General features: G+C 36.2%; 3 protein-coding genes across 5 annotated transcripts in view; 2 read left to right on the top strand and 1 right to left on the bottom strand.

Annotated features, from left to right (window-relative positions):
* Nucleotides 1–8: 8 nt before the first annotated feature.
* Nucleotides 9–7,575, top strand: RPA2 (Replication protein A2). 2 transcript variants are annotated; one of them, XM_019042008.2, is made up of 7 exons: nucleotides 9–232; nucleotides 1,448–1,491; nucleotides 3,557–3,655; nucleotides 4,723–4,833; nucleotides 5,090–5,284; nucleotides 5,503–5,741; nucleotides 7,255–7,575. In XM_019042008.2, the coding sequence occupies exons 1-7, from the start codon at nucleotides 217–219 to the stop codon at nucleotides 7,331–7,333; spliced, it is 783 nt and encodes a 260-aa protein (XP_018897553.1). In that variant the 5' UTR covers nucleotides 9–216; the 3' UTR covers nucleotides 7,334–7,575. The 2 variants fall into 2 exon arrangements, with proteins under 2 accessions (XP_018897553.1, XP_018897554.1); XM_019042009.2 differs by lacking the exons at nucleotides 9–232; nucleotides 1,448–1,491 and adding an exon at nucleotides 2,698–2,727.
* Nucleotides 7,576–8,955: 1,380 nt separating this feature from the next.
* RpL35A (ribosomal protein L35A) lies at nucleotides 8,956–13,544 on the bottom strand. The gene is made up of 4 exons (XM_019041933.2): nucleotides 13,397–13,544; nucleotides 12,302–12,690; nucleotides 10,933–11,094; nucleotides 8,956–9,067 (listed from the first exon to the last, which is right to left on the bottom strand). The coding sequence occupies exons 2-4, from the start codon at nucleotides 12,686–12,688 to the stop codon at nucleotides 9,044–9,046; spliced, it is 573 nt and encodes a 190-aa protein (XP_018897478.1). The 5' UTR covers nucleotides 12,689–12,690; nucleotides 13,397–13,544; the 3' UTR covers nucleotides 8,956–9,043.
* A 7-nt stretch (nucleotides 13,545–13,551) lies between these two features.
* The window catches only part of Sym (symplekin scaffold protein), a 29,757-nt gene continuing 20,917 nt past the window's right edge, over nucleotides 13,552–22,391 (top strand). For both annotated transcript variants that reach the window (XM_019041931.2, XM_019041930.2), the window contains exons 1-7: nucleotides 13,552–13,686; nucleotides 15,420–15,500; nucleotides 18,373–18,569; nucleotides 19,551–19,784; nucleotides 20,338–20,493; nucleotides 20,914–21,062; nucleotides 22,007–22,161. In XM_019041931.2, the coding sequence (XP_018897476.1) occupies nucleotides 15,483–15,500; nucleotides 18,373–18,569; nucleotides 19,551–19,784; nucleotides 20,338–20,493; nucleotides 20,914–21,062; nucleotides 22,007–22,161 (909 nt within the window). In that variant the 5' untranslated portion in view covers nucleotides 13,552–13,686; nucleotides 15,420–15,482. The remainder of the gene's footprint in view (nucleotides 13,687–15,419; nucleotides 15,501–18,372; nucleotides 18,570–19,550; nucleotides 19,785–20,337; nucleotides 20,494–20,913; nucleotides 21,063–22,006; nucleotides 22,162–22,391) is intronic.

The following is a 22,391-nucleotide window of genomic DNA, read 5'->3' as shown; positions in this document are numbered from 1 at the left end:
CTCACTCCTCACAAAATTCTGGCGCCAGAATATGATAGTAAACAACGCCATTGCATGTCACATTTCCTATGGGATTTCAACTTCTCAAGCAAATTATCTAGGACTTTCGTACCCTGGAATCAAAATCCCTATATTGCATATGTAAAAAGGGATTTAGTCTCATAAAATTTTGAAAAGTTCTTTTAGTTGTACAGTGTGTGAGAGTGTCTTATAAACATGTACGGGAATGAAGGTGAGTTCTTTCTTTGTTGCACCAACTCCAGCAATGCTGGTTTCAGTGACTTCATATTTTGACTGTCTAGTACTTACTCCGGGAGTATTCGATTTGGAGTTTCCGATCTTGAGTATCCGAATTTGGCATTTTAAGTCGAATATTTGTTCCCACCTGAGCACCAGTCAGGTTTCTATCTTACCCGCTACGGGTGCTACAGGGCTCCACCGCAATTTGCTGTATTCGGGGAGAATGATACATACGAGTTAGAGAGAAGTGAGCAAGTAGTTTATTATTGTGAAAATTAAGGTATCTACACTAGTAGACTGCAACCTATGGTTTACTGACTGCTGGTGGTCTGTGGTGGGTCCCTAGGATCTTTAGACCATGAAATAACATTGAGTCCATGCTAAATAAATTAATACACTATCAGAGTATGACGGAAGATCAGCTGACCTCAGTTTAGCATCCAAAGTAAATTCAAGAATCAAAATGAAGGATCTTCTATTGCATTCCAGGAGTGCGTAAACTTGTGTGATGTGGGCACTGAGAGAGATAAGATAGAAGATCATGCCCGAATTGCGTAAATTTGGCAATGAGTCAAAGCAGACAGGAGCATTGTCATTTTGGTCATACCTGTCATCTATTATTTTGTACCTTTATTAGTTCTGTGCAACCTAATATCTGAATTCTAATGTAAAAAGTTCTCAATTTTGGTTTTGAGCTTCAGGATTACATGTGTATTTTTCTTTCGAGTCGTAAATTCAGCCTCAAAATCAGTTGGTTTGTCTTCTCAACCTCTATTAACAAGTATCAACGCTGTGTAATAGTAGAGAAAAATAAGAGACATCCTGCATCTGGAAAGGGCCGTGAGCCATCTTCAGAAGGTCTTAGAGTGGAAAGGGTGGGGATTGTTAGTCTTTAGCTTGCGCTCGAAAGGAAGCGTTTTGTCTCAGAAAGTCACAAAATCTTGAATGAAGCATCGTAGTGCTTGCTCAGCATGGCAGCATGAGACAAAGAATGATTGGAGTATCTGATTCTTTAAAGTTTCATGTTCCGTGGACATTTATTTTTTAAATTTTCAAAATGCCATTTGATATACCTAATTACTTTTTGTATTATATATTTTATTTTATTTTGTTTTTTTCTATGAATATGTAATGTAATATCTCCAATTTCTAAGCCTCTTAATATCGATGAGTTTCAGAATATAATCACAATTTTTTTTTTTTTCAGGTGGTTTTGGAGCAACTCCTGGTAGCGCTGGTCAAGACAAAAAGGTTAGATTGAACGGAGCTATAACCTATTCGTCTACTTTGTCTCTAATTTTCCTCGATGGTTTCATTCCAACTTTTGCATTAAGTACCTCACCGACAAGTTATGCCTGTCCATAAACACACAAATTTATTCTCCACTCAAGGGCTTGTCAAATCATTTCGTACCAAAATTCTTACTTGTTGGTGTTATAACGTTCTCGTTATGATATTAATTTCTAAGTTTTCAATTTTGGATATGGTTCAGACAAGTGAATGACTTCATTAATGATGTCAAAAGAGATCAATTTATCATGAAGAAATATTGTTTTAACTAAACATGAAGCAAGGTGGAGAACTGGTGTTGGGTCCACACCATTTCGCGGAGACAACAGCCAAGAAATTCCAAAAAAATTTCAATGAGAGTCAAAAATTTATTGCTCTAATTTTTTTTGTTCTTTCTCCTAAGTATAAAGTTGCATCAGTTTTATAAAAGAACTCTTAGATCCCTTTACATTTTGTTATTAATATTCAAACAATTGTTTATACAGGCTACTATACCCATCATCTTCAGCAAGAGAGTCGCAACTCGCTTGTCAAGAATGATGGGCAGTAGCTCGCAGAAACATATGTTTGAAAATTAACATCAAAAGGTAAAAAAAATTGAAGAATTTTTAAACATTGCGCAACTTTTTACAGTCAAAAAATGATCTTGTCTGCAATAGTGAACAAATTCACCTTACTTCTTGGGGCATGTCTGTGGGTAATTTCACGGTAGTTAAGCACAGATCTCTACCACCATATTGCATCAATAATTTCTGAATTTTTAAGCAATTTTCCGTACAGCAATCACCAGCCTGTGACTGGCATTTAGAACATTCTCACACCTTTGATTGTTATAAAATATTACGAAATAATATCTTCTTTTTGAATTTTTCAAGGGCTTTCTGGAGAACCAAACCCTCTCTCTTATTAAAATAAAATCTGCACCCAAATTGAGCCTGCCAAGGCAACACTGTAATTAAATGAAGTGGAAAACAAGTGTTTCAGGAAATCTGTGAAGAAAAGGAAACAAATCTCAATCCCAGCTGTGTGTTCATAATGTTAACCTTATTTTTCAGGGTTCTGTCATGGTTACGATGAGCAGGTGGAAATATATCTGTAAAAACTCAACTGGATCCTATCTAAATCTTTGAGTTGCCTATTTAGCTATTCCTCTTTTTGAATTCTGTGGCAAGCCAGTTCATCATGTGGCGTCGAAATGTGAACCTTTTCTTTTTGTAGCCTTCCTGTTTAGCTACCAGAGAAGAGAATGATGAATACTTTCACTGATCTATATTTTTCTGAAACTTTATTAATCAGTTTATCTTAAACTGCTTTGAAACAAGATTTCAATCAAGCGAGAGACACATTTGAGCTTGTTTTCTGTATGATAACAGCCCTCCTTTGAACTGTGATAATACCTCAATTTATGAAGTTATTTTCAACTATCTGATTGAAAGTAGCTTTTAGAATATCAGAGCCAACACAAAGTCGATTATGGTTGTATCAAACCACAGATGTCTTTCTCTGCTCTTTCCTCTTTTTTGTTCTCTTTTTTCACCTAAATTTATCCCTTGCTTCAAGATGAATCCATAGCAAGAGCAAGCTAAACATCTAGGTATCTAACAGATCGTGCTAAAATATTGGTATCATTTTAAAGTTTTGTCAAAAAACAGATCGATTTTGCTCACAAGCCCATTTCAGTTTTTTCTTCCAGAAGATTCTATGTATTTTGTAAACCTTGAAGTAAGCTGAAAGTACGCAAACTTAAAATGTTTGATTCGACTAATCAAATGCAATATTCTGAATGCATTTACTAACTTTTAGTTTTATTTTATGGTTCACAAAATAGATCTTTCGGCAGTATTAGCCGAAACGTGCCTCTAGTTTTAATCCATCCGTTTTTTGTGGAAAGATTAAAGTGGAATCAGTGACAAAGCAAAATTTGTTCGATACTTGGATGTTTGTTTACAATCAGTTTAGATTCACCTCAATATCCATGTTCTCCTCTCCAAGTTTTTTAATTTTTGGTTTGTTTTGATTTTTGCAGCAGGTGAAACGATCCCAGAACATTGTCCCAGTCACAATTAAACAAATTATCGAAGCTCCTGAAGAAGGCTTAAACATCGCTGGGGTGGAGTCAAACTTGGTAATGGTCACTGTTATTTTAGTGTATTAAGTCATCAACTTTACTCATGTTTTTTATGCAAATTATGGTTTAAGCAGAGACGTGATTTTATGCTAACAACAAGAGAGATTCTCAAAATAGATATTTATATATCGGTTTTCCCTTGACAAGATACGATTAGGAAGCTAACCAACGTCTAATAGCTTAAATTCGAACAATGCTGTACTTAAAGTTGGTCAGTTTCCTGTGGTCTAGTTGATAATTTCTGTGATTCAATGGTTAAGTTGACGGTCCTCTTACTAATTTTTGCTTGAACTGTTGTTTTTGGTATTTAGAGTCTTCCTTTTATGCTTAAATTCCCTCATCATTTAGTTCGGTAGTTAGTTATTTTGGTGGAAAAAGATAGTCAAGAGAATTTAAAATAAAGTCACGGTATTCTTGATTGATGAATCCTGAAGTAGGGGGTGAGGTTGAAATTTATGATAGATTGGGGAAAATGTCTGAATTGCCAGTTATCGGGACTTACAGTGTGGAGCCATGAAAAGAAAAGAAAAAATTAGTCGATGTATCTGAAGTATCCTTGTCTTCGATCTGCTTCTTAAAGCATCAATGGGTCCGGCAAGTTGGCAACATTGGCTTTTTTCCTTTTAAATATATGGAAATGCATCAATTTGCTGAGGAGCCAGGTGCTCTGACGAGTATCAATTATTCCGAACAGGGATAAATTGAGGATATTCAATATTGCCAACCTGCTGGATGCGCCTTTCCCTGGTTGGAGTCCAAAATGTAGTACCAGGCATGTGCCCAGCCTGCACCCTCTCGTAAGATAGCACCACTGTTGCTTTCCCTGTAAATCGTTAAAAAATTACTGAGCTCTGCATCGCTCCCCTGTGTTTCTGATTCCTTTGACAAATACGAAAGCAGCTGTATTTCAATTCTTCAAAGATATTACCTGAGTTATCAATCTGCAGCAGACGAATGAAGATCAAATATGAAATTTATCAGCAATGTTAGGTGTCTAAGGTAAATTAAGATCAGCAATACAACAAGGAATTTAATCTTTTCTTCATACTTTTCTTCTGTTCTAGGTCAAGGTCATCGGTGTAATCAGATCCATCGAATCGACGTCTCTGAAAGCAGTGTACAGATTAGAAGATACAACAGGTGTCATAACAGTCATCGACTGGATTAAGGAAGATGTAAGAACTTTTAAGTGCAAGTAAATTTAGATTTTCATAGTTTTCTTAAGCTCTGCTAAAAATATTGCAAGTAGTTGGTTGATAGATTCTTTTATTCTCTATTGCTCGACTGGCTTCTTTATATGATGACAATCATCAAATGACAAAGCTGGGCATTCGTAGATGGATTGGTCGAATCATGAGGCTTGCTTCTAGGAGAATGGTCTCGCACAATTTTATTTTTTCATACTAATAAGTCTTTTTTCCTTTTTTGCAGGGAGATCCAGACAAAAGAGATGATATTCAAATAGTAGAAAACCAATACCATCGTGCAATCGGAACGATTCGCACCACGGCTGGAGAAAAACATATGATCGTCATTGATTTGCAGCCCCTCACAGACCTTGCAGAAATAACATCACATATGCTTGAAATAATTTATGTTGCATTGAAAGCAGAAGAATATGAAAAGGTAAATTCTTGTTAAAACCTACTCTTAAAATCTTGAAAGTATTGTTGAAGTATCAATATTATTTTAAACAAATTTCTGCTGCACATTCCTAACTTTAGTCTGAGAAGTTTCTTTCTTAGTTCCTCTAAAACACCATGCAATTCTGTCTTAATGAAGAGGAACACAATCAAATATTTGTGCAGTGTAACAGCATTTAACAGCAAGTTTGTCTGTTTCAGGCGGGCGACTTTGAAATGAAGAAAGAACCAGGGTTGAACGGAGAGATCAGTGGAATTGGAGGAACGAATGCAAGCGCAAATCCAAATTCATACTATGACAGTAATACGAACGGCCTCAACTTTAACCCAACACAACAGAAAGTCTTCTCTGTTATACAGCAGAGTAATGATGAAAATGGAATAACTCCTCAGGAAATTCATGATGCCTTACCTCAGAAAATGCCAATGAAAGATATTACGTAAGTATTTCTCTAGCCTGGTCGTAATAAGAAGTTTTTAGGGAAGAAAGAAAATAAATTCAAGTCATCATCTTTACCTCTAGCAATGATAATTGCGGAATTTGTTAGTGCTTAAATATGTCCTATCAGGTTCTATAAAAAAGTCTGTTATGCTATTGGGGGAAAGAGGTTCCATTATGATTGTGCTACTGAGAAAGGAGCAGCAGTACACTGAACTTCAATAAAATCTGTGATCAGTGTCCATTCATTTTAAATGAAAACTCTAAATTTTTGACGTCAAAATGGTAGGGGAAGAAGTTGGAGCCTGATGCAAGTTTTTTTGCCGGAGATGGACCTAACTTGCAGCTTGAGGAGAGGACAGGTCGAAAATTCAGAAAAATTGTAGTGTCCACAGGTCTAGAAAACCTTAAACATTTTGAACTGTTCAAGAATCCCATTAGATCAGGGAACTTGATGAAAATGATTGGAAGTCTGAAAAAACATCAGCCCTGTCCACACGATCAAACTGATGACTCGGTCTAGTTCAGAGTGTATTTTTCTGAGTTGTTTACACTCTCAATTGTGAATAAAGGAATAATTTCAAATGAAAAATTGCAATCTTAGTTGGTTGAATGATTAATACCTGAGGAAAAAAGTTCACTTAAATCTGCGTTGCGGTTAAATTAATGTCAAGAATTTTTCATTTTCAATTCTATGCGTGCATTTTGTCGATTTGTAAAGTCAGGGAATTTTGATTATGTACTTTGATCAGGGAAAACCTGGGAAAGTCAGGGAATTTTTTTTGCAGGGTGTGTAGATAGATACCCTGAATCGCCTTCTTGATAGATCCAGGAGTGCAGGAAGTATGACGAGGTTTCCTGCTTGCCTCGATGGGGCACTTTTCCCTCATGACCCAAGTTTCCAATTTTTCTTAAATTAAATTATTGCAAAATTGATTCCATCCCTCATGGTTTTTGCTAAACTTACATATTTTTCTCAAAATCGTCCAATTCTTGCTTATCCTTTTTTTTTTTTAATTAATCTCTTGCTGTGCCTAATGTTTGCTTGCGATCTGCGTATTGTAATGTGGCATATTCTGCAGTCCTTAATGGCCCCTCATTTTACAATCTTATTTTGCACCAGAAAAGACTCAGACCCAAGACTTCGCTCATTGTCGTGTGTTTCATCATATGAATGGCCCAAGTGCGGAACTAAGTACCTCCATTGCAGTGTTTCAAAATTTCCACTTCCGTTTTAGCTTTTCAAAGAGACAAGGCAACTTTATAACTTAAAATTTTTAAATATTTTCTGCTAGCATAGAAGAAAAATCAAGAAAGTTGTCAAGAAATTACATTAACTAGTTTTCCAAAGAAACAATGAAGTGTGACAGGTAGTCTGCTACATCGTAAACGGAGGTCCAAAGTTTCCCATTTTTTAGCTATTGATATGGTTTGAGACTTTGCAGACATTTTTAAGTTTAAAGCTAAGCCCTGGATCCGCAAGAATCTAATTGTTTTAATTTTTCTGTTTCCAGGAACATCCTTGAATGGTTGGTCAATGAAGGACATGTCTACACAGCAATTGATGACAATCACTTTCGATCAACTTACTAAGTTGGTAAATTTTCTTCTAAACTGTATCTATTCTCTAAGATATATTTTTGTACATTAGTTCCTAGAGTACCTACAGAATCGCATTCCTTTCGGGACTTGTTTTGTTTGTTCCCTCATCAATCATACTCAACTATCTTCCTTCTCCTCATGCTTGCAAGAATAAAAAATTTTAGATCATCTCAATTTATATTTGTATTCAGTATCAGAAGTTTACAATAAATTATGTTCGTTTAGTTTCCTAATTTAATGAATTTTTTATTTTTCCCTTCTCCATGCAAGTGAGGTTAAGTTTCATGCCATGGTATGAGTGTGCTATTTGCCATCAGCCATCAGTGAAAGATGACCCGCCAAGTAGGTACAACTTAGTTCATAAAATGTTTTGAACTTCTCCAAAAATAAGTAAAAAATTTAAGAAAAAAAATTTAAAGACAGAGATATCTTTCTGGCACGCATTTTTTCCTAAGATTCACCACTTCTGTCAAAGTTGTGCTAGTGATGCCATGGTGTCTAAGTTATCTCACTACTTATCACTTTTCATTTTTTCCACATGCCGTGATGAGACCATTAAGAGGCAGCCTTACTTGGCACTAATATACTCCAAAGCCACTCTCCTTTCAGTTAGCGTCATTCTTGGGTTATTCCTGAGTAAAATTTTGTGAGAAGCCTATTGATCGCTATCGCTAGGGAAACGCAGGTCCTGTGTGACACTGCAGGTTCCTGATTATATTTTGCATGTTATGAGGGACAACTAATGGAACTCACTGGTGCCACAGGAGGCGGGAACTTAAAATTCAAGTATTTAATTTTGAGTAAAATTTAGCAAGAAACACGAGAGGGACTACTGCTTTCCTCTAAGAGAAACTCGCCTCTGGAGGGCTAGCGAACAAAACCGCCTCACTGACAATTTTGGCAAAAATGAGTGGGCGAATCCGCTGACCTCGACAAATAAAATACGCAAGTTGCTGATTTCAGTTTTTTTCCAATTCTGTAGGGGAGCGCTTTAATGATGCTGTATTAAGGTGATTCGATGGCCGCCATATTTTGTGTCAAAACAGCATGCGATATATCGCATCAATTGGTTCCATTTTTTCGGCTACTCATCATTTTTCTCCGATTTTGAGATCGCAATTCTATTGTCAGGAGACTAAAGCACTCACCAATTTTAACAAAGAAATTCAACGTAATAAAGGCGTGATTTTTTTAGAGAGAAAACATCGCATTTGATACTGATATAGAAACTGCACTCGAATGCGATATTTTCTCTCTAAAAAAACCATGCCTTCATTACGTTGAATTTCTTTGTCAAAATTGGTAAGTGAGTGCTTTAGTCTCCTGACAACAGAATTGCGATCTCAAAATTGGAGAAAAATGACGAGTAGCTGAAAAAATGGAACCAATTGATGCACTATATTGCATGCCGTTCTGACACAAAATATGGCGTCCATCGAATCACCTTAAGTAAACATATTGCAAATCTAACCTAAAAATTTCACAAGTTGCGAAGTGCTCTCTTGGTTCTGCAAAGTCCTAAATTAGCAGATAGGAAGTATTATTCTTTAGCAATCATTGACATCATGAGAGAAATTTTCAAAATCCTCCATTGAAAAAAAAGAAACAAGATCTTTATACAAACGATCAATTTATTAAAAGTAAATTCAATTATTTTAAAATTGAAAACTTAGGTTGTAAAAAAAAAACATGTTTTGGGAATTAAATCCTGGATGGGTAGAGCATCTGAAACAAAAATCAAACACATTAATTAGAGAGTGCAAAATAAATCAGTTGCGTAATAGGCAGATGTTTCATGTCAGGGATCATTCAGCAATTACTCTCTGGCAAATAGACTAATTTAATGACTTGAGTCTTGCACAGGTTTCTAAACAGGCGTCTCCAAATTCTAAAGGATGTATGTATCACTTTCAGAATGCATTTCTTGCTGCTAAGTCATTTTTTTTTACTGAACCTATTCACTTGTAAAAAAATGCAGTCATCACTAAACCCATCAGAATGGGGAGTACTTAGAAGGCTTTATACTGAGGTTGCACTTAGATAAAAATATGAAGTAAAATATGCTGTTAAATTTTAAAAATTGTTTTGATGACATTAGTGATTCAGGGGCACAGAAATTTTAAGGCCTATCCATTATGCAAACCACCTTTCAACCAAAATTATCAATACAATGACCTAGTTTTTTGCCCTTCATTCACAAATTGCCAAGATTTGGCAAAAATACAGAGGAGTTCCTTGGCGATTCTACGAAAACATGCAAATTTCTCGGCAACTACAAGGACATGATTTTCATTGCAGTTTTGATGCTGTAGCATGCTGGCCTCCCCATTTGGTACACAATGATCTTGTGATCAGGAACTTTCTGCGACTTTAATGTCGTTTTTTTTTTCCCTCCTTGTAACGAAGCTGTTTTATCCTGAGATTCATTGTCAAACCTTTTTGATATGTTAGGTTCTCTTCAGCACTGTTTGCCTAATTTCTGAAAAAAGTAACTCTCTCCTAAAAAACAGGCTATTCCCCTAAATTATACAACAGTTATGCTACTAATTTTTTGCTACTACTGTGGCCACAATGAGCTATAGACAACGGTGTCAACATTACATCATGGCTGATTGGTGCTTTTGGTAAACCAGACATACTCATCAATTGCGCACGGAAACATTTACTTAGAGTGAGTTGTTTCTATTTGAAATTCGCATTTCTTCATTTGAGAAGCAAGCACCGATGGCTATACCATAGTGTGAACACCTTTGTCTCAGTCATCTGAAAGGTGCTTCATACCCAACTCTCGTTCATTACCATGGACTATTGCACCACTGAATTTCATGAGCACAAGATCATACTCGAATGAACTTCTGACAAGATTTTAAAATACAACTGTGAGAACCTTCTTATATGTACTGTATATAGACAAGAAAAAAATCACAGCATAATCATAAAAATGTACTGCAGTCTATTTGACCCGACCGGTGACTAAAATAATAAAAATTCAGTGAAACTAATTGTTAACTTAAGCTAAATGTAGTCCATTGGAGAAAATTTGAGTAAGATAGAGAGAAAATAATGCCAATAAAAGAGGAAAAACCTCAGAAACGAATGCGAGTTACTGCAGGATTTTGACTGACTTATTATAAGCACTTCGTTCTTGTACATAAAAATTCTTTCAGGATGAGAAAAAAAGAATACTATAATTCTTATCTAGGTTGATTACTTCATTTGATTTCTTGCATATAAACTTTAAAAAAATTTCTATTAGAACAGATTAGAGTAGAGACACTGAGGCAATGAAATTTTAAGTTCAATATTCACAAAAAAAGGTCGTAAATCCTTAGAGAGGAGGGTGTCGTCAGAGCCCTGCAGGCAAAATTTTGAGAATCAATGCATTATCTTTCTCTATAGTATAAAATCATAAGGGTGCCGTGTCATGCTGAGCGTGTCATGCTAAACATGTCACACACCGGGTTTTCCATTATCACTCTTAATGATCTTAACGATCTCACGATATCGGCACATTAGAGGCGCGAAGCGCCTCTGGGAGGTTGGGCCGCAGCCCCCGAATAGTATTTGTATAAATAATAAACAATACTTACAATTCTGACAGCTTTGCCCATGGCTCTGGGTGGGAGATTTGTCTTGAATTTTGCTCGGACAGTTGTGGAGGAACCGTGAGGTCTTGTGACTTTTCCCCAGATGGCTCTGATTTTGGATGGAGTCTTATGCCTGGATACGGACATTTTCCTGTTTTTATGAGCCTAGACAAAACAAGAGTTACACAATTATAAAATGAAAAAAAATAAAGAAAAGGCTATTTCACTGACATTTCCAAGAGACACAAAGAACAGACACTATACAAATGCTGACAGTAACTGTGGATTTTATTAGAGACAGAGCAGAATAAGTACTTAATAGATGAACAGTCTGTTCTTTTAAAATGATTTCAAAACAAACTTGAGCAAAGCATACTATACAAGTAAAACTGCAAAATTAAAATTTGAAACAAATATGAGCCTTCAGCTCACTTTTCAACGCCAGAAAATACATGCTCTCCCTATTGAGGAGGCAGCCTCTTTAAAAAAGTCCCATCTTGGAAAATGTCCTCGTTCCTTCCCCCTCTCCCCTTCAAACTTGGGTTGCCTGGCTAGGAATCAAAATCGAGACCTGATGAAAAAGCCAGTGCTACAATCACTACACCTTTAGGGTGTTCACTAAAACAGGCTGGCCAAAAATCAGTGCTTTTACAGTACTCTTTCAGTACATTCCCGCAAAATTCGGTACCTCCTCAAAAGAAAAATTCAGTACTTTTTCGGTACCTCCATTTGACAAACTTCGAAAAATTTCAAAAATTTGAATATCTCTTTCAAATTGCTACAAAAATGAAAAATTCCGGGCCTTCTAACTAACAGAATTTCCACACTTTTTCAGTACTTCCGTACCGCCCGTGAAAAATCAGTACTATTTCCACAAATTCTGGACTTGTAGACACCCCAATCATGGAGGAACAACACACTAAGATGTCTTAACACATAGCGAAAAAGCTCAACACTTAAACTTCATGTTAAGGTGCGTTTGTAATAAACAAGGGAGATTATTTCGGTGAATTACCTGTTGTCCAACAGAGGCCTAACTACCATCACAGGACTTCGATTACTACATCAACACTGTTTGCTCTAATCACTGGCCTCAAAAGGTCGCTGAGAAGTTGCAATGAGCATTGAACCATTATGACAGTCGTCAGGTAATAGGTTTTGTCTCATTAGAGATTCGAGCACAATTGTCAAACTCGCAACGCTCTCACTGAGTAATTAGCGTTTGTCTATCGCATACACATCTTTGGCCTGTAAGTGTTTTGATAGAAAGATTTCGAAGGAACAGAGATAAAATATCTTCTGGTTTATAAAGTTTTTCGGTTGGTAAAATAACTATTAACAATAAAGTGAATAAAATAACACAGGACATTACCTTGTAAACAAAGATACATTTCTTTCCTACATAAAACTGCAAATCCTTCTTCTTTTTGCACCCTTCAACCCTCAAAAGTGCATACTTTTCATGCTGTTGTCGTTGTCCTCGCTTGTATCCAGTGAAAATAGCCTTGGCAAAGAGACGACCACCCAAAAATCTGGCAGGTACTTCCCGCTCATCCTTCTTCTTCAATTTAAGGAGACGTTTGGGTTCATGACGTTTCCTGGGCCTGAAGTGACGTGGATTGACAGGTTTCTTTACTTTGGGTTTAGGTGGTTCTTCTTTTTTAACAACCTTCTCTTTCTTGACCTTAGGCTTTTTTGGTCTCCTAAGGGGTTCACGAACGGCAGGTTTCACCAGTTTCTTCTTGTCCGCTGGAGCCATTTCTGGAATAGAAGAAACTAGTAATAAAGAGAGCGGAAACGTAGTGAAATGCTTGTTACGTTACATGCAGTAGCAGTTCATTGAATTACCGCCATGAGTTACAGCCGCCAGCATTGTATGTAAGTCTAAGATGACTTGTCTTCAATATTTAGACGATTTCTTCAACATATCAAACCACATCTCTAGAAGCATTGCCGGGTTGCCATAACGGGTACCAGAAACACAAGGATGATACAATAAAGTTCAGGAGCATTCAAAAAACTCTTGGAACAAAGAAAGGTTAACCGCGGTACAAACTGAATTTACAGATGCTTTGGGCCATCATGTTCTGATTAACTAACCAAGTGTGTTCTCCTAAGTTGCGCTGATTGGTGGCAGTGTCGCTTGAAGATGGCACCTCGAAGTTACTACCATCAGTTAATGCAGAATACAAGGATCAAATCATTGTTACTTTCATTACTTCATGAGTTATAGGAGGAACGGCATAAAAGATGAAACTAAGCAAAGATTTGCCGACGAGAAAGGGTAAAAATGAGGTTTAGAAAAACAATGCCCAGACCACATGACGGCCGAGAGGTTCCGCACTTTTACATCGGTCGGGGCGGTTAAATGTGTAATAGAAAAGACACCCTTTCCATTGAGATTTTAAGAAATTAAAGCTAGATGCATTTAGAATTATAATAATATAAAAATATGGGAAAAACTTACCGAGATTTGACAGAGCACATGCAGGCAAGCTCTCAAATTTTCCAAGAAGCCTAACCACGCGATCAACCGGTTTGCAGTACCGAAGTACATCGACAATCGACAACGGACAACCTTAAGAATTGAAGAAGAAGAAGCCAAACCAAAACAAGCCTATATTTCCCCCCCTCACGCCATCGTTTCATCATGGAGAAAGTCTGTCATCCTTCTTTTCAGCTTGGACTCTGCAATTTTCACAATGCTCAATACTAGAACAAGACGCATTTCTTAAGTTTTTTTCCATTTCTTTCTAGGTATCAATAAGTATATTTTTAATTATTTTCTCGCATTCTAAACGGAGTCGACGCATCGGTCTCGCGGTATAGGGGTTACGACCTTCTTATCAGCCTATTCCATTTCTGTAACTTCATGAAAACTTAAATTTTTCTACGATGTCAATCTTTTCTGTTTTAGCCTCTTCAGATCATTGTCAAACTTGTAAACTGCAGCGGCAGTAGGATATCATTTTGGTGGTAATGGGCTGAGCTGTTTGTCACGGCCCCTCAGGGTTTCACTTTTGAGCACTTAGCCGTTCGTCGCAGGAACCTTCTTTTTAGTCTAACTCCATTCATTTCACACTTCTCTCGTACTAATTTCTGCACTTACAGCATCAGTGGTAAACAGATTTGTCCACAACTGTAATGCGCTCCCTAATTTTCACTTATCTTCAGCTCTCAGTTATATAAAGTCAAATTTTTTTAAAGTAAATGCTGAATAATTACAATACTTAATCACCAATTTTGCCATGTTGATGATTCCGTATTCAAGATTGATCAGTCTCGCAATCTAGATGTAACTTTTTCATCCATCCTACCCATGCTCAGGATTTAATGAGCTGGCTGAAGTAGTGAGTGCAGTCCTCAACACTGAGAAGGTTAATATTCTGAACTTTTATCATTGATGACCTGTAAGCTTGTAGAAAAACAGCTGTTTTCATTGAAATGAGGATAAACTCGGAAATTCTCTATTCTAAACTTATTACTGGAGGGGCCCGTGGATAATTTAAATCATAACTGTTGGCAGGATGGCAGTTAAAGTGAAGTGCCCACATGACAGTTTCTTTGTTGAATGGAAATTTTATTCTTACTTTATTTTAGCGCTCTCTACCTCCCTGTCCTCATTTCTACTCCATAAGGTTCCTACCATTCATTCAGCAACAAGTTTCTCCCAATTACACCACACACAAATCCCCTTACCCCTCCCTCCCAATCTATTTCTGAAATAGTTTCATAGATTTTGTTTTGATCACTGTCTAGTGTAAAACTAGTAAGGTCTAACTAACTGTTACATTATCATGCTAACTGCAAATTCTCACATTGGCAGCTAAGCAGAATTCTCCAGTCTTATTTCAACAAGTCCCCCTCTCCCCCTGTCAACAAGTCTTTGACTGACAGACTATACCCCTCACTTCCTTCCCCCCTCCCTCCCTTCATTCACTATGTTTCTAAACTTGTTTAATAGATCTGGCATTTTTGATTCATGTTCGGTATTATATTTGTATGGTTTTGATGAACTTTGTCTATAGTTTTGATTGTAGGTTCTGGCATGAACGGCTGAGCAGAATTTCTTAGGAAATGTCTTAATCTTTTAGATCACCTTAGGAGACAAATTGGTAGATTCATTACTCATAGTTTACTCTGAAGATTTTAGTCTCATGAATTTGATGGAGATCTATTTTGCTGCGCTGAGGAGGAGCAGCGCATGAACATCCAGACATTGCCAAACGTCTCTTGATAAGACATGTATTTTTTAGAAATTTTTAAATATTTTCCTTTTAAATTTTCAGATACTCTAGATTTAACTTAAAGTAAAATCCTCTGACAAATGAGAAGAATGATATCCTCAAGTTTCCCTAAAATTTGTCTGTTCCAAGGAAACATGGCACCGTCTGAAAACTCCTGCGATGTCCCTCCTTAACACAGCAGTATTGTAACTTGTATTCGTCTATATTATATCTTAATGAGGTGATTTTTCTTTTTTCCGTCAGGCGGAGTTAATGAACCATTCCAGAATTGAATCGTTGACAGGGAGACGTTAAAGAACCATCAAGATGAGCACTTATTCAACTGTAAGCACTGTTGGGTACCCAGCAATACGCCAAGCCAACTACTTTAAAATCAACCATGGGGGAATGCCCATATTTTTAAAAACTCTTAATTGAGTTGTCAACCATGTTGCTACACCAAAGGATTGGCTCGCGAAATAGGATCTCATCTCCTTCAAGAATAAGCTTGAACTATATTGATGACCATACTCAAAACTGACGCGCTTTGACTGCGGAGTTTCAAAACTCTTGCTCCAATTTTGTTTTATTGAAGGGAAACCAGCCCAATTTAGTTTTGTGAATACCAACCAAATACTGCTGACAGAGGGGGAAAAAATCACAGAAATATTTGAGAAATTACATAACACCATTGTGATTATAAATGAGGTGTGGGTAGAAGTTTGCAACAGTCCAAACAGAGCCTATCGAAAAAGTTCGCCATTTTGGGAAAACTCAGAGATTTCATTCAAATGTGACCTCAAGAAAACCTCATGATAAGCGAATCCCCCACCGAAACTTTTATTCAGAGTTCAAAGCTTGTTTAGGCAATACAGCATTACAATGCTTACATCTTTTACCATTAATTTAATATTTTGAAGTTCCTCGACTGAAAATATTATTATTAGTCGATGCCTCTGTGCCTCAGCAACTAAAATGAGATCATCTAATGCCGTTTCTTCAACCAAGAAACTTCAGAATTTCTTCATATTTCAATGGTACAAAATGCAAACCTAGCAATGTTGTATTGCCAAACCAAGATCTGAATTGAAGCTAAAGCTTTGAGTGGAAGATTGTCTTATCATTCGGTTTCATTTAAAGCTCATTTTAACAAAATTTCTGAGTGCCCCAAAGAAGGGACACCAGAAGGCCCTTTTTGACAGGTTCTTTGCAAGGAATGACATCAATCAGATTTATATTTTAATCAGATATTTCCTTAATTGAATAATTTTATTCCCATTTACTTCCGAGTCCTCTTTTATAGTATTTTTAACTAACCGAACTCATTGATTTGCAATGCAATCCACTTCAGTTTTAAAATAATTTTGTGCCTATTTTTTGAGCTTAAATAATTACTTATAATTATTTTGAAACTGAAGTGGATTACATTTATATGAAATCAAAAGACTAGACTAGTTAAAAATACTTTAAAAAGGATTTAGAAGTCAATGGGCATTAAACTATTCAATGAAATATGAAATAAACCATGTAAAAATTGCCCATCATTCTTTGATTAGTTAAGACAAGTTGTAACAAAGTAAATATAAATACATATCTGGAAAATGATGAGCCTATAGAAAAAAATATTGCAACTTCGTAGGTTGATCAACATATTTCCAGAGTTTGATCATACACATTTTGATCCTGTTGGATTGTGAGCAGAGATAAATAGACATCCTTTAAGGGACAGGTAGACGTCTACTCTCAAGGTCCTACCACTAAACTTGTGAAATTGCTCCCTTTGGCAGATGAGTAGCTTTTTCATGGAACCATGATGAACTACTGAAAAAAGACCCAACTTGTTTTGAAATGTGATGATCAGTCATCCTTTAGAGAAGTACAATACAATTAAAAACATTTTAACAGTGTATACTGAGTCGTATGATTTCACAGTTTCATCATCAGTGGGTCTCTATTCTCCTATTAAGAAGACTTATTGATGGTGAAACTGCAGGAATGTGCATCTGGGATTGGAGCATTGCAGACTTTCTGTCTTTCTTTATCTTGTACATGAAAAACTACTAAACGTCATTTCTTGAAAACTTGAGTGATTTTTCTTCTCTGTAAGGAAGGTATTCTGTGAAAATTTCAAGCTATGTAGCTGGTTCAATTTCCTGCTAAGAAGTTAAATTGGAGCAGAGATTTTCAAACACTGCAACTGAAATATGCATGTTTGCAGTTTCACCAGTGATATGCTATGACAGCCTGAACCACATACAGATGATTAAAACACAGTAATAAACGGGACTATGATACCAAATAAATGAAAGAGACAGCATGTTCGTTTGAGTTACCTGGCCTCCTCCAACTGCCAAATCTTTAAAAAAACAGCAACAAACCTGAAACCTAAACTATATTTCAGTGGTCTTTGGTTATGAAAACTACCTATTGGTTTCCTTTCTAAGAACTGCAGCTGTAGTAAAGTGAAACTTTGACCAGTAATAAGTGAAGCTACCAATAAAAAATAAGTGACAATATTTGAGTCGATTTTGTAGTGCCTTACATGGAAAGGAGGAGACCAGGGGCTCATTTAATAATAAAAACTTTTAAACTTTTTACATAGAAATATAGTGGACACTTTGATACTGGCATGTAAAGACTACAGCTTGATAGACTGCCATGATATTTTTGCAACACAAGTTGTTGAATCAATGTGATGGTAAAATCTTGAGGAGATACTAATTTTCTTGAAAACAATTAACAAAATTTTGAAGCCGCTTCTCAGAACGCTGAAAACCAAACCTTGGGAAAGAAATAAAACAGAGGAAATCACAGAAAATTAAATAAATTTAAGAATTTTATGTAAGAAGGTGTAGAGAAATATGTTGTACTGAAAATTGAATGAATGTGAGAAAATTGAAATAATATGCAAACTTTCCATGTCAACCACAGATGAGGAAGTTTAGTTCCTAATCCTAACGCATAAGTCATAAAGTTGCTTTGATCAGACAATTTAGATTTCATCCATAGCATCATACCCAATAAATTTATGTCTTTTGTGGAGGCTGTAAATCATCTTCAAAGGAAGGTAGTTCGTATTCAAAGAGTGTCGTTTAGCATTTATCAGCCTAATTTGTCAAAAAATTAAGTGATTAACAGGAAACCAGATAGGGTTAGAACATTTCTAAAATCATTGCAAGAAAAAACAGTGTGCTAAATTTATTTTTTAAACTTTCAGATTGTTGAATGGCTCAATGAGGCAACTACTGCCTCTTCAGAGTACGACAAGGTAGAACAGCTTACTAAAGTTCGGGATCTCATCTTACGAGCAGAGGCCAATCAGCTAGACAATTTCCTTGATGAAATGCTTGCATTTCAGACTGATCGCAGCATAGAAGTTAGAAAATTTGTCGTAGCTTTCATCGAAGAAGCATGGTAAGCATTTAAAACCTCTTTCATGAAGTTTTTTCTAAAAATTTGGGATGCCGCTGCTTCAACTGGGGACACTTCTGGGGAAAAAATGCACAGCAGAAAGAAGTCTTATTTCAACCCTTAAAATACGCTCCTGCAGTTTGGTCATTTAATGGTTGTATTTTTTGTTTATCTTAACTTTTTCAGTTCTGTGTCTCCAGGGAAGATTTGATTTTTATTCTTAAAGAGAGTTAAAAAACTGCTTGTACCTTTTTTCATGCAACACGGTTTTTTCAATAATATAAGTGGTAACTGGATCAGCAGGAAAATGATGGTGCTCATTGAAAAATGAACAACATGAAATGATCCTTTATAAACTGGACCGCGTTAAAGAGAAAGGAACCAAGCCACATCAGCTATTGCCAAATTAAATCGGGCAATTTAATTTTTTACATAAAAACGGTTGTGCGGATTTTTGTGCAAATCTCTATGAATTTTCTCCATAATACAAAGCAAACTCCTTAAAATTTTCAAGGGAATCCGTATAAACGTTCTCTCGTAAAAAATCAAATTCCCCTGTTAAATTTGGCAATAGCTGATGTGGCTTGGTTCTTTTCTGTCTAACGCGGTCCAACTAGTCTTGCAGAAAAATCAAAGTGGTTTTTCCTCGTTTGTCACTCAAGATATTTCTCCAAAGTTCTTTCTCATCGGAAAACTGAATTATGTTGAACAAAATCACTCACAGAGCACTGCATTATTGTCATTGAACCTGCAAAATTTATGGCATGAGCAAAAATACTTGCAAATTTAATAAACCTTTTCAGCAGGTGTCTGATTCTTAACTGTATGGAATTCAAAGGGGGAAAACAGAGAGAGGGTGATAGAAAAGTACCATTGAGTAGCAAAGCTTTTACAAGCTGATTTTTCTTTCTCTCTATAGTTTAATATTTAATATAAGCAAGTGTAAATTCCTCATTCAACATATTTTTTTTTTGTTATTTACAGTAAGAAGGATAAGGACATCATCCCGAAAATCATGATTAATGTTCTGACATTAATACACGATCCCTCAGTGCATGTCCAGAAACGTGTGATCCAAGCCTCAAGCACAATCTATCGGTGCGCTTTGGCACTGATCGCAGAATCAGGACAGTCTAACAATGACTTACAGTCGCTCTGGAACAAGCTGACGAATTTGAAAGCGCTAATCATTGACTTAGTCGATAGTGATAACGATGGGTTGGTAATTCTTAAAGTTTTTTTTGAGCTGTTCTCCTAGCTTACCCTCTATCACAAACCTCTAAGAATATAGAGTCATTGTTGAGTAAAAGGGGGGGGGGGGTGTCCTGGTTTTAAAGTTTAAGATTCCTGGCATAATTTTGAAAGCATTCTATCAAAATCATAAAGGACGAAAAATTTCAACCTTTATGACACTAAGAAGTTCAAAATACTGACCCCGAAAGCCACAAAGTACCAGGTTGCTGAATTAACGTAGAGGCTTCGAAATTGTTTATCTGGTCAATGGACCAAGGGGAATCCGAATAATTTGGATCGCAGGTGGGACGCAGGGGGACCCTAAACCTTTTGAATTTATTGTTTAACAGTGGTTCAACCTCGAGGCCTTCTACAGTGACTATTCATGCAAAATATTGAACAAAGTCTGCTTTGAAAGACCAGCAATTTCTCACCAAGCATCAATTTTTTAGGCCAACAATTTTAAAAGTAGATCTCTAAGGAAGCTTTTAATTCAGTATTAAAATCAGTACTCAAAAAATTGTTTGTATTTTTCCAGTATTCGTACGCACACAGTCAAATTTCTAGAAACTATAATATTGCTGCAGTCTTATCCCGATGCTGATGCTCCAAAGAAGCCTAACGATTTTTCACTAGAGGATATACCTCTCACGCTGAAAGTCATTCGGCGGAGAAAGTTGGAAGAAGAGGCCAAGTAAGTGTCAAGACTAATTTCTCAATTGATTCACATCTGTGCTTTCAACAATCACCTCGCAGATACAGTATTTGACTTTTTGCTGAGGGTCTTGTCCAGCCTACACTGGACTATCGCTTTTACATAGAGTTTAATAGAGAACATGAATTTTGAATTGCTACAGTTCTTACATTCTTTTTAATGAAATCAGTTTACTTAAGGGGAATCGTAACTTTGCTGGCAATCCCTTGTAAATTATTTTTCGGATCGAGAAAAAGTGTTCTTCCAGCAAATCTGAAATCCCAATATTCAAATTCAGCCTGACAAAAACTTCTACTGATCTTGTAAAATTTGCCACCATACACAGAGGTTTTTTATTTCTCCAATGGTCTCAGCTAAATTTTGTTATCTCTCAATATTTTTTTCATTTTTTATCCACAGCGTTGTGTTTGACCTACTGGTGAAATTTCATGGATCCTCACACATCAGTAGTAATAATCTTATGACATGTATGGGTTCTCTGACGAACATAGCAAAATCAAGACCTCAGTACATGGGCAAAGTCGTCGCTGCTTTGGAAACTCTACACAGTAAGTATCCTTTCTGTCCATTTATATCCTAACTGTTTGTCTCTTAATCTGTATAAGTTACGTCTTGGATAGTAGGTAACTTAGCTCATTCAATATCGATCAAAAGGAAGACTAATGATATTTCAAAAATTTGTGGAGGACTCTTTAGTTGAGTTGACTCTACTCCTGATTTATCATACTGCATTTTACACCGACACAGGAAATCACAGGGGTGCTGAAAAAATGTTTTCTCCGTCCTCACTTGGCATCCTTGGATATCCTCTCCTAATAAATTGCCGCAAAGTGGCAAATATTTCAATATTTGTTGGAAAACAAGATCTTTACAAATGGATTTGAAAAAAGGATCATGAAATCCTGAGAGTATTCTAATTCTTAAAAAGACTTAAGCACCAAAAATGAAAATGCAAGGAAAACAGGAAAAACTGTATTAATTGGCTCTTTCTTAAATCTAAGATTAGGTAAGTAATGTAATTAATTAATTAAATACTTTAAACCCCCGGAGCTACAAGATTTGGATGAAGTCTATTCAAACTTTTGTGTGTTTTTCTTGTACTTTAATTTTGGCGCTTAAGTCTTTTTGAGAATGACTGATTCAATTTAGTTCGTAGCTTTCTTCTCTATTTTTCTTTTGACCTCAAAGAATTTTTTAAACCTTCCTGATTAGATTAGGATATCAAATTGCAATGGTGCAAAGCTCTTATTAAATTACAAATTGAGATTGCAATCGCAACATTTTTTGGGAAACTCCATTGGACAAAATGTCTACAAGTCTCTGCCTCGCCTCTCCAAAAAATAAATTAGTGTAAGTTTTCAAAGTGAAAGAAGTGTTTTATTCGCAAGGACAGTATAGTCATGTATTTTATTGGACTCTCATGTTCATCAAACAATTTTTGTTAGGACTGATATTTATTACAGTTCTAACATTTTTTTGTGATTTCTTTTAGCCAATTTGCCTCCAACTTTGTTCAAAACCCAAGTTTCATCAGTCCGCAAACATCTGAAAATTCAGCTGCTAAGTCTTTTAAAGCATCCAGCATCCGTAGATTTCCATGGAAACATCACTACCCTACTAACAGATCTTGGAGCAACTTGCAATGAGGTAATGCCCTTTATTATTTCCACTTTTAACTGAGCAACTATTCCTGTATTTATTTGTTTAACCCATTCTTGTCCGTAAACAAACCATATCAGCACCGTCCTGAGAAAACCATGCATAGAGGAGTTAGCGATTAATAGGCGATTGCTTTGGTCGAGTTTGCCCAATTGCCTGATAGACAGCGCTATGGATATTGTTCTGCGATGCACAGCAGGCAAAATAGTGATGGTATG

Source organism: Bemisia tabaci, chromosome 3 (genome assembly GCF_918797505.1).
Source record: "Bemisia tabaci chromosome 3, PGI_BMITA_v3".
Classification (NCBI taxonomy): domain Eukaryota; kingdom Metazoa; phylum Arthropoda; class Insecta; order Hemiptera; family Aleyrodidae; genus Bemisia; species Bemisia tabaci.
Note: the sequence above shows the minus strand (reverse complement) of the source record. Positions and strands in the feature narration are given on the sequence as shown.

Excerpts from the sequence above, each read along its gene's own strand:
- RpL35A (XM_019041933.2), bottom strand. The coding sequence starts at position 12,688 with ATGGCTCCAGCGGACAAGAAGAAACTGGTGAAACCTGCCGTTCGTGAA. Across the intron at positions 11,095-12,301 it reads AATGTATCTTTGTTTACAAG|GCTCATAAAAACAGGAAAAT; the intron begins GTAATGTCCTGT and ends TGTTTTGTCTAG. Across the intron at positions 9,068-10,932 it reads TGGGCAAAGCTGTCAGAATT|ATGCTCTACCCATCCAGGAT; the intron begins GTAAGTATTGTT and ends TTTTTGTTTCAG.
- RPA2 (XM_019042008.2), top strand. Across the intron at positions 4,834-5,089 it reads TCGACTGGATTAAGGAAGAT|GGAGATCCAGACAAAAGAGA; the intron begins GTAAGAACTTTT and ends CCTTTTTTGCAG. Across the intron at positions 5,285-5,502 it reads AAGCAGAAGAATATGAAAAG|GCGGGCGACTTTGAAATGAA; the intron begins GTAAATTCTTGT and ends TGTCTGTTTCAG.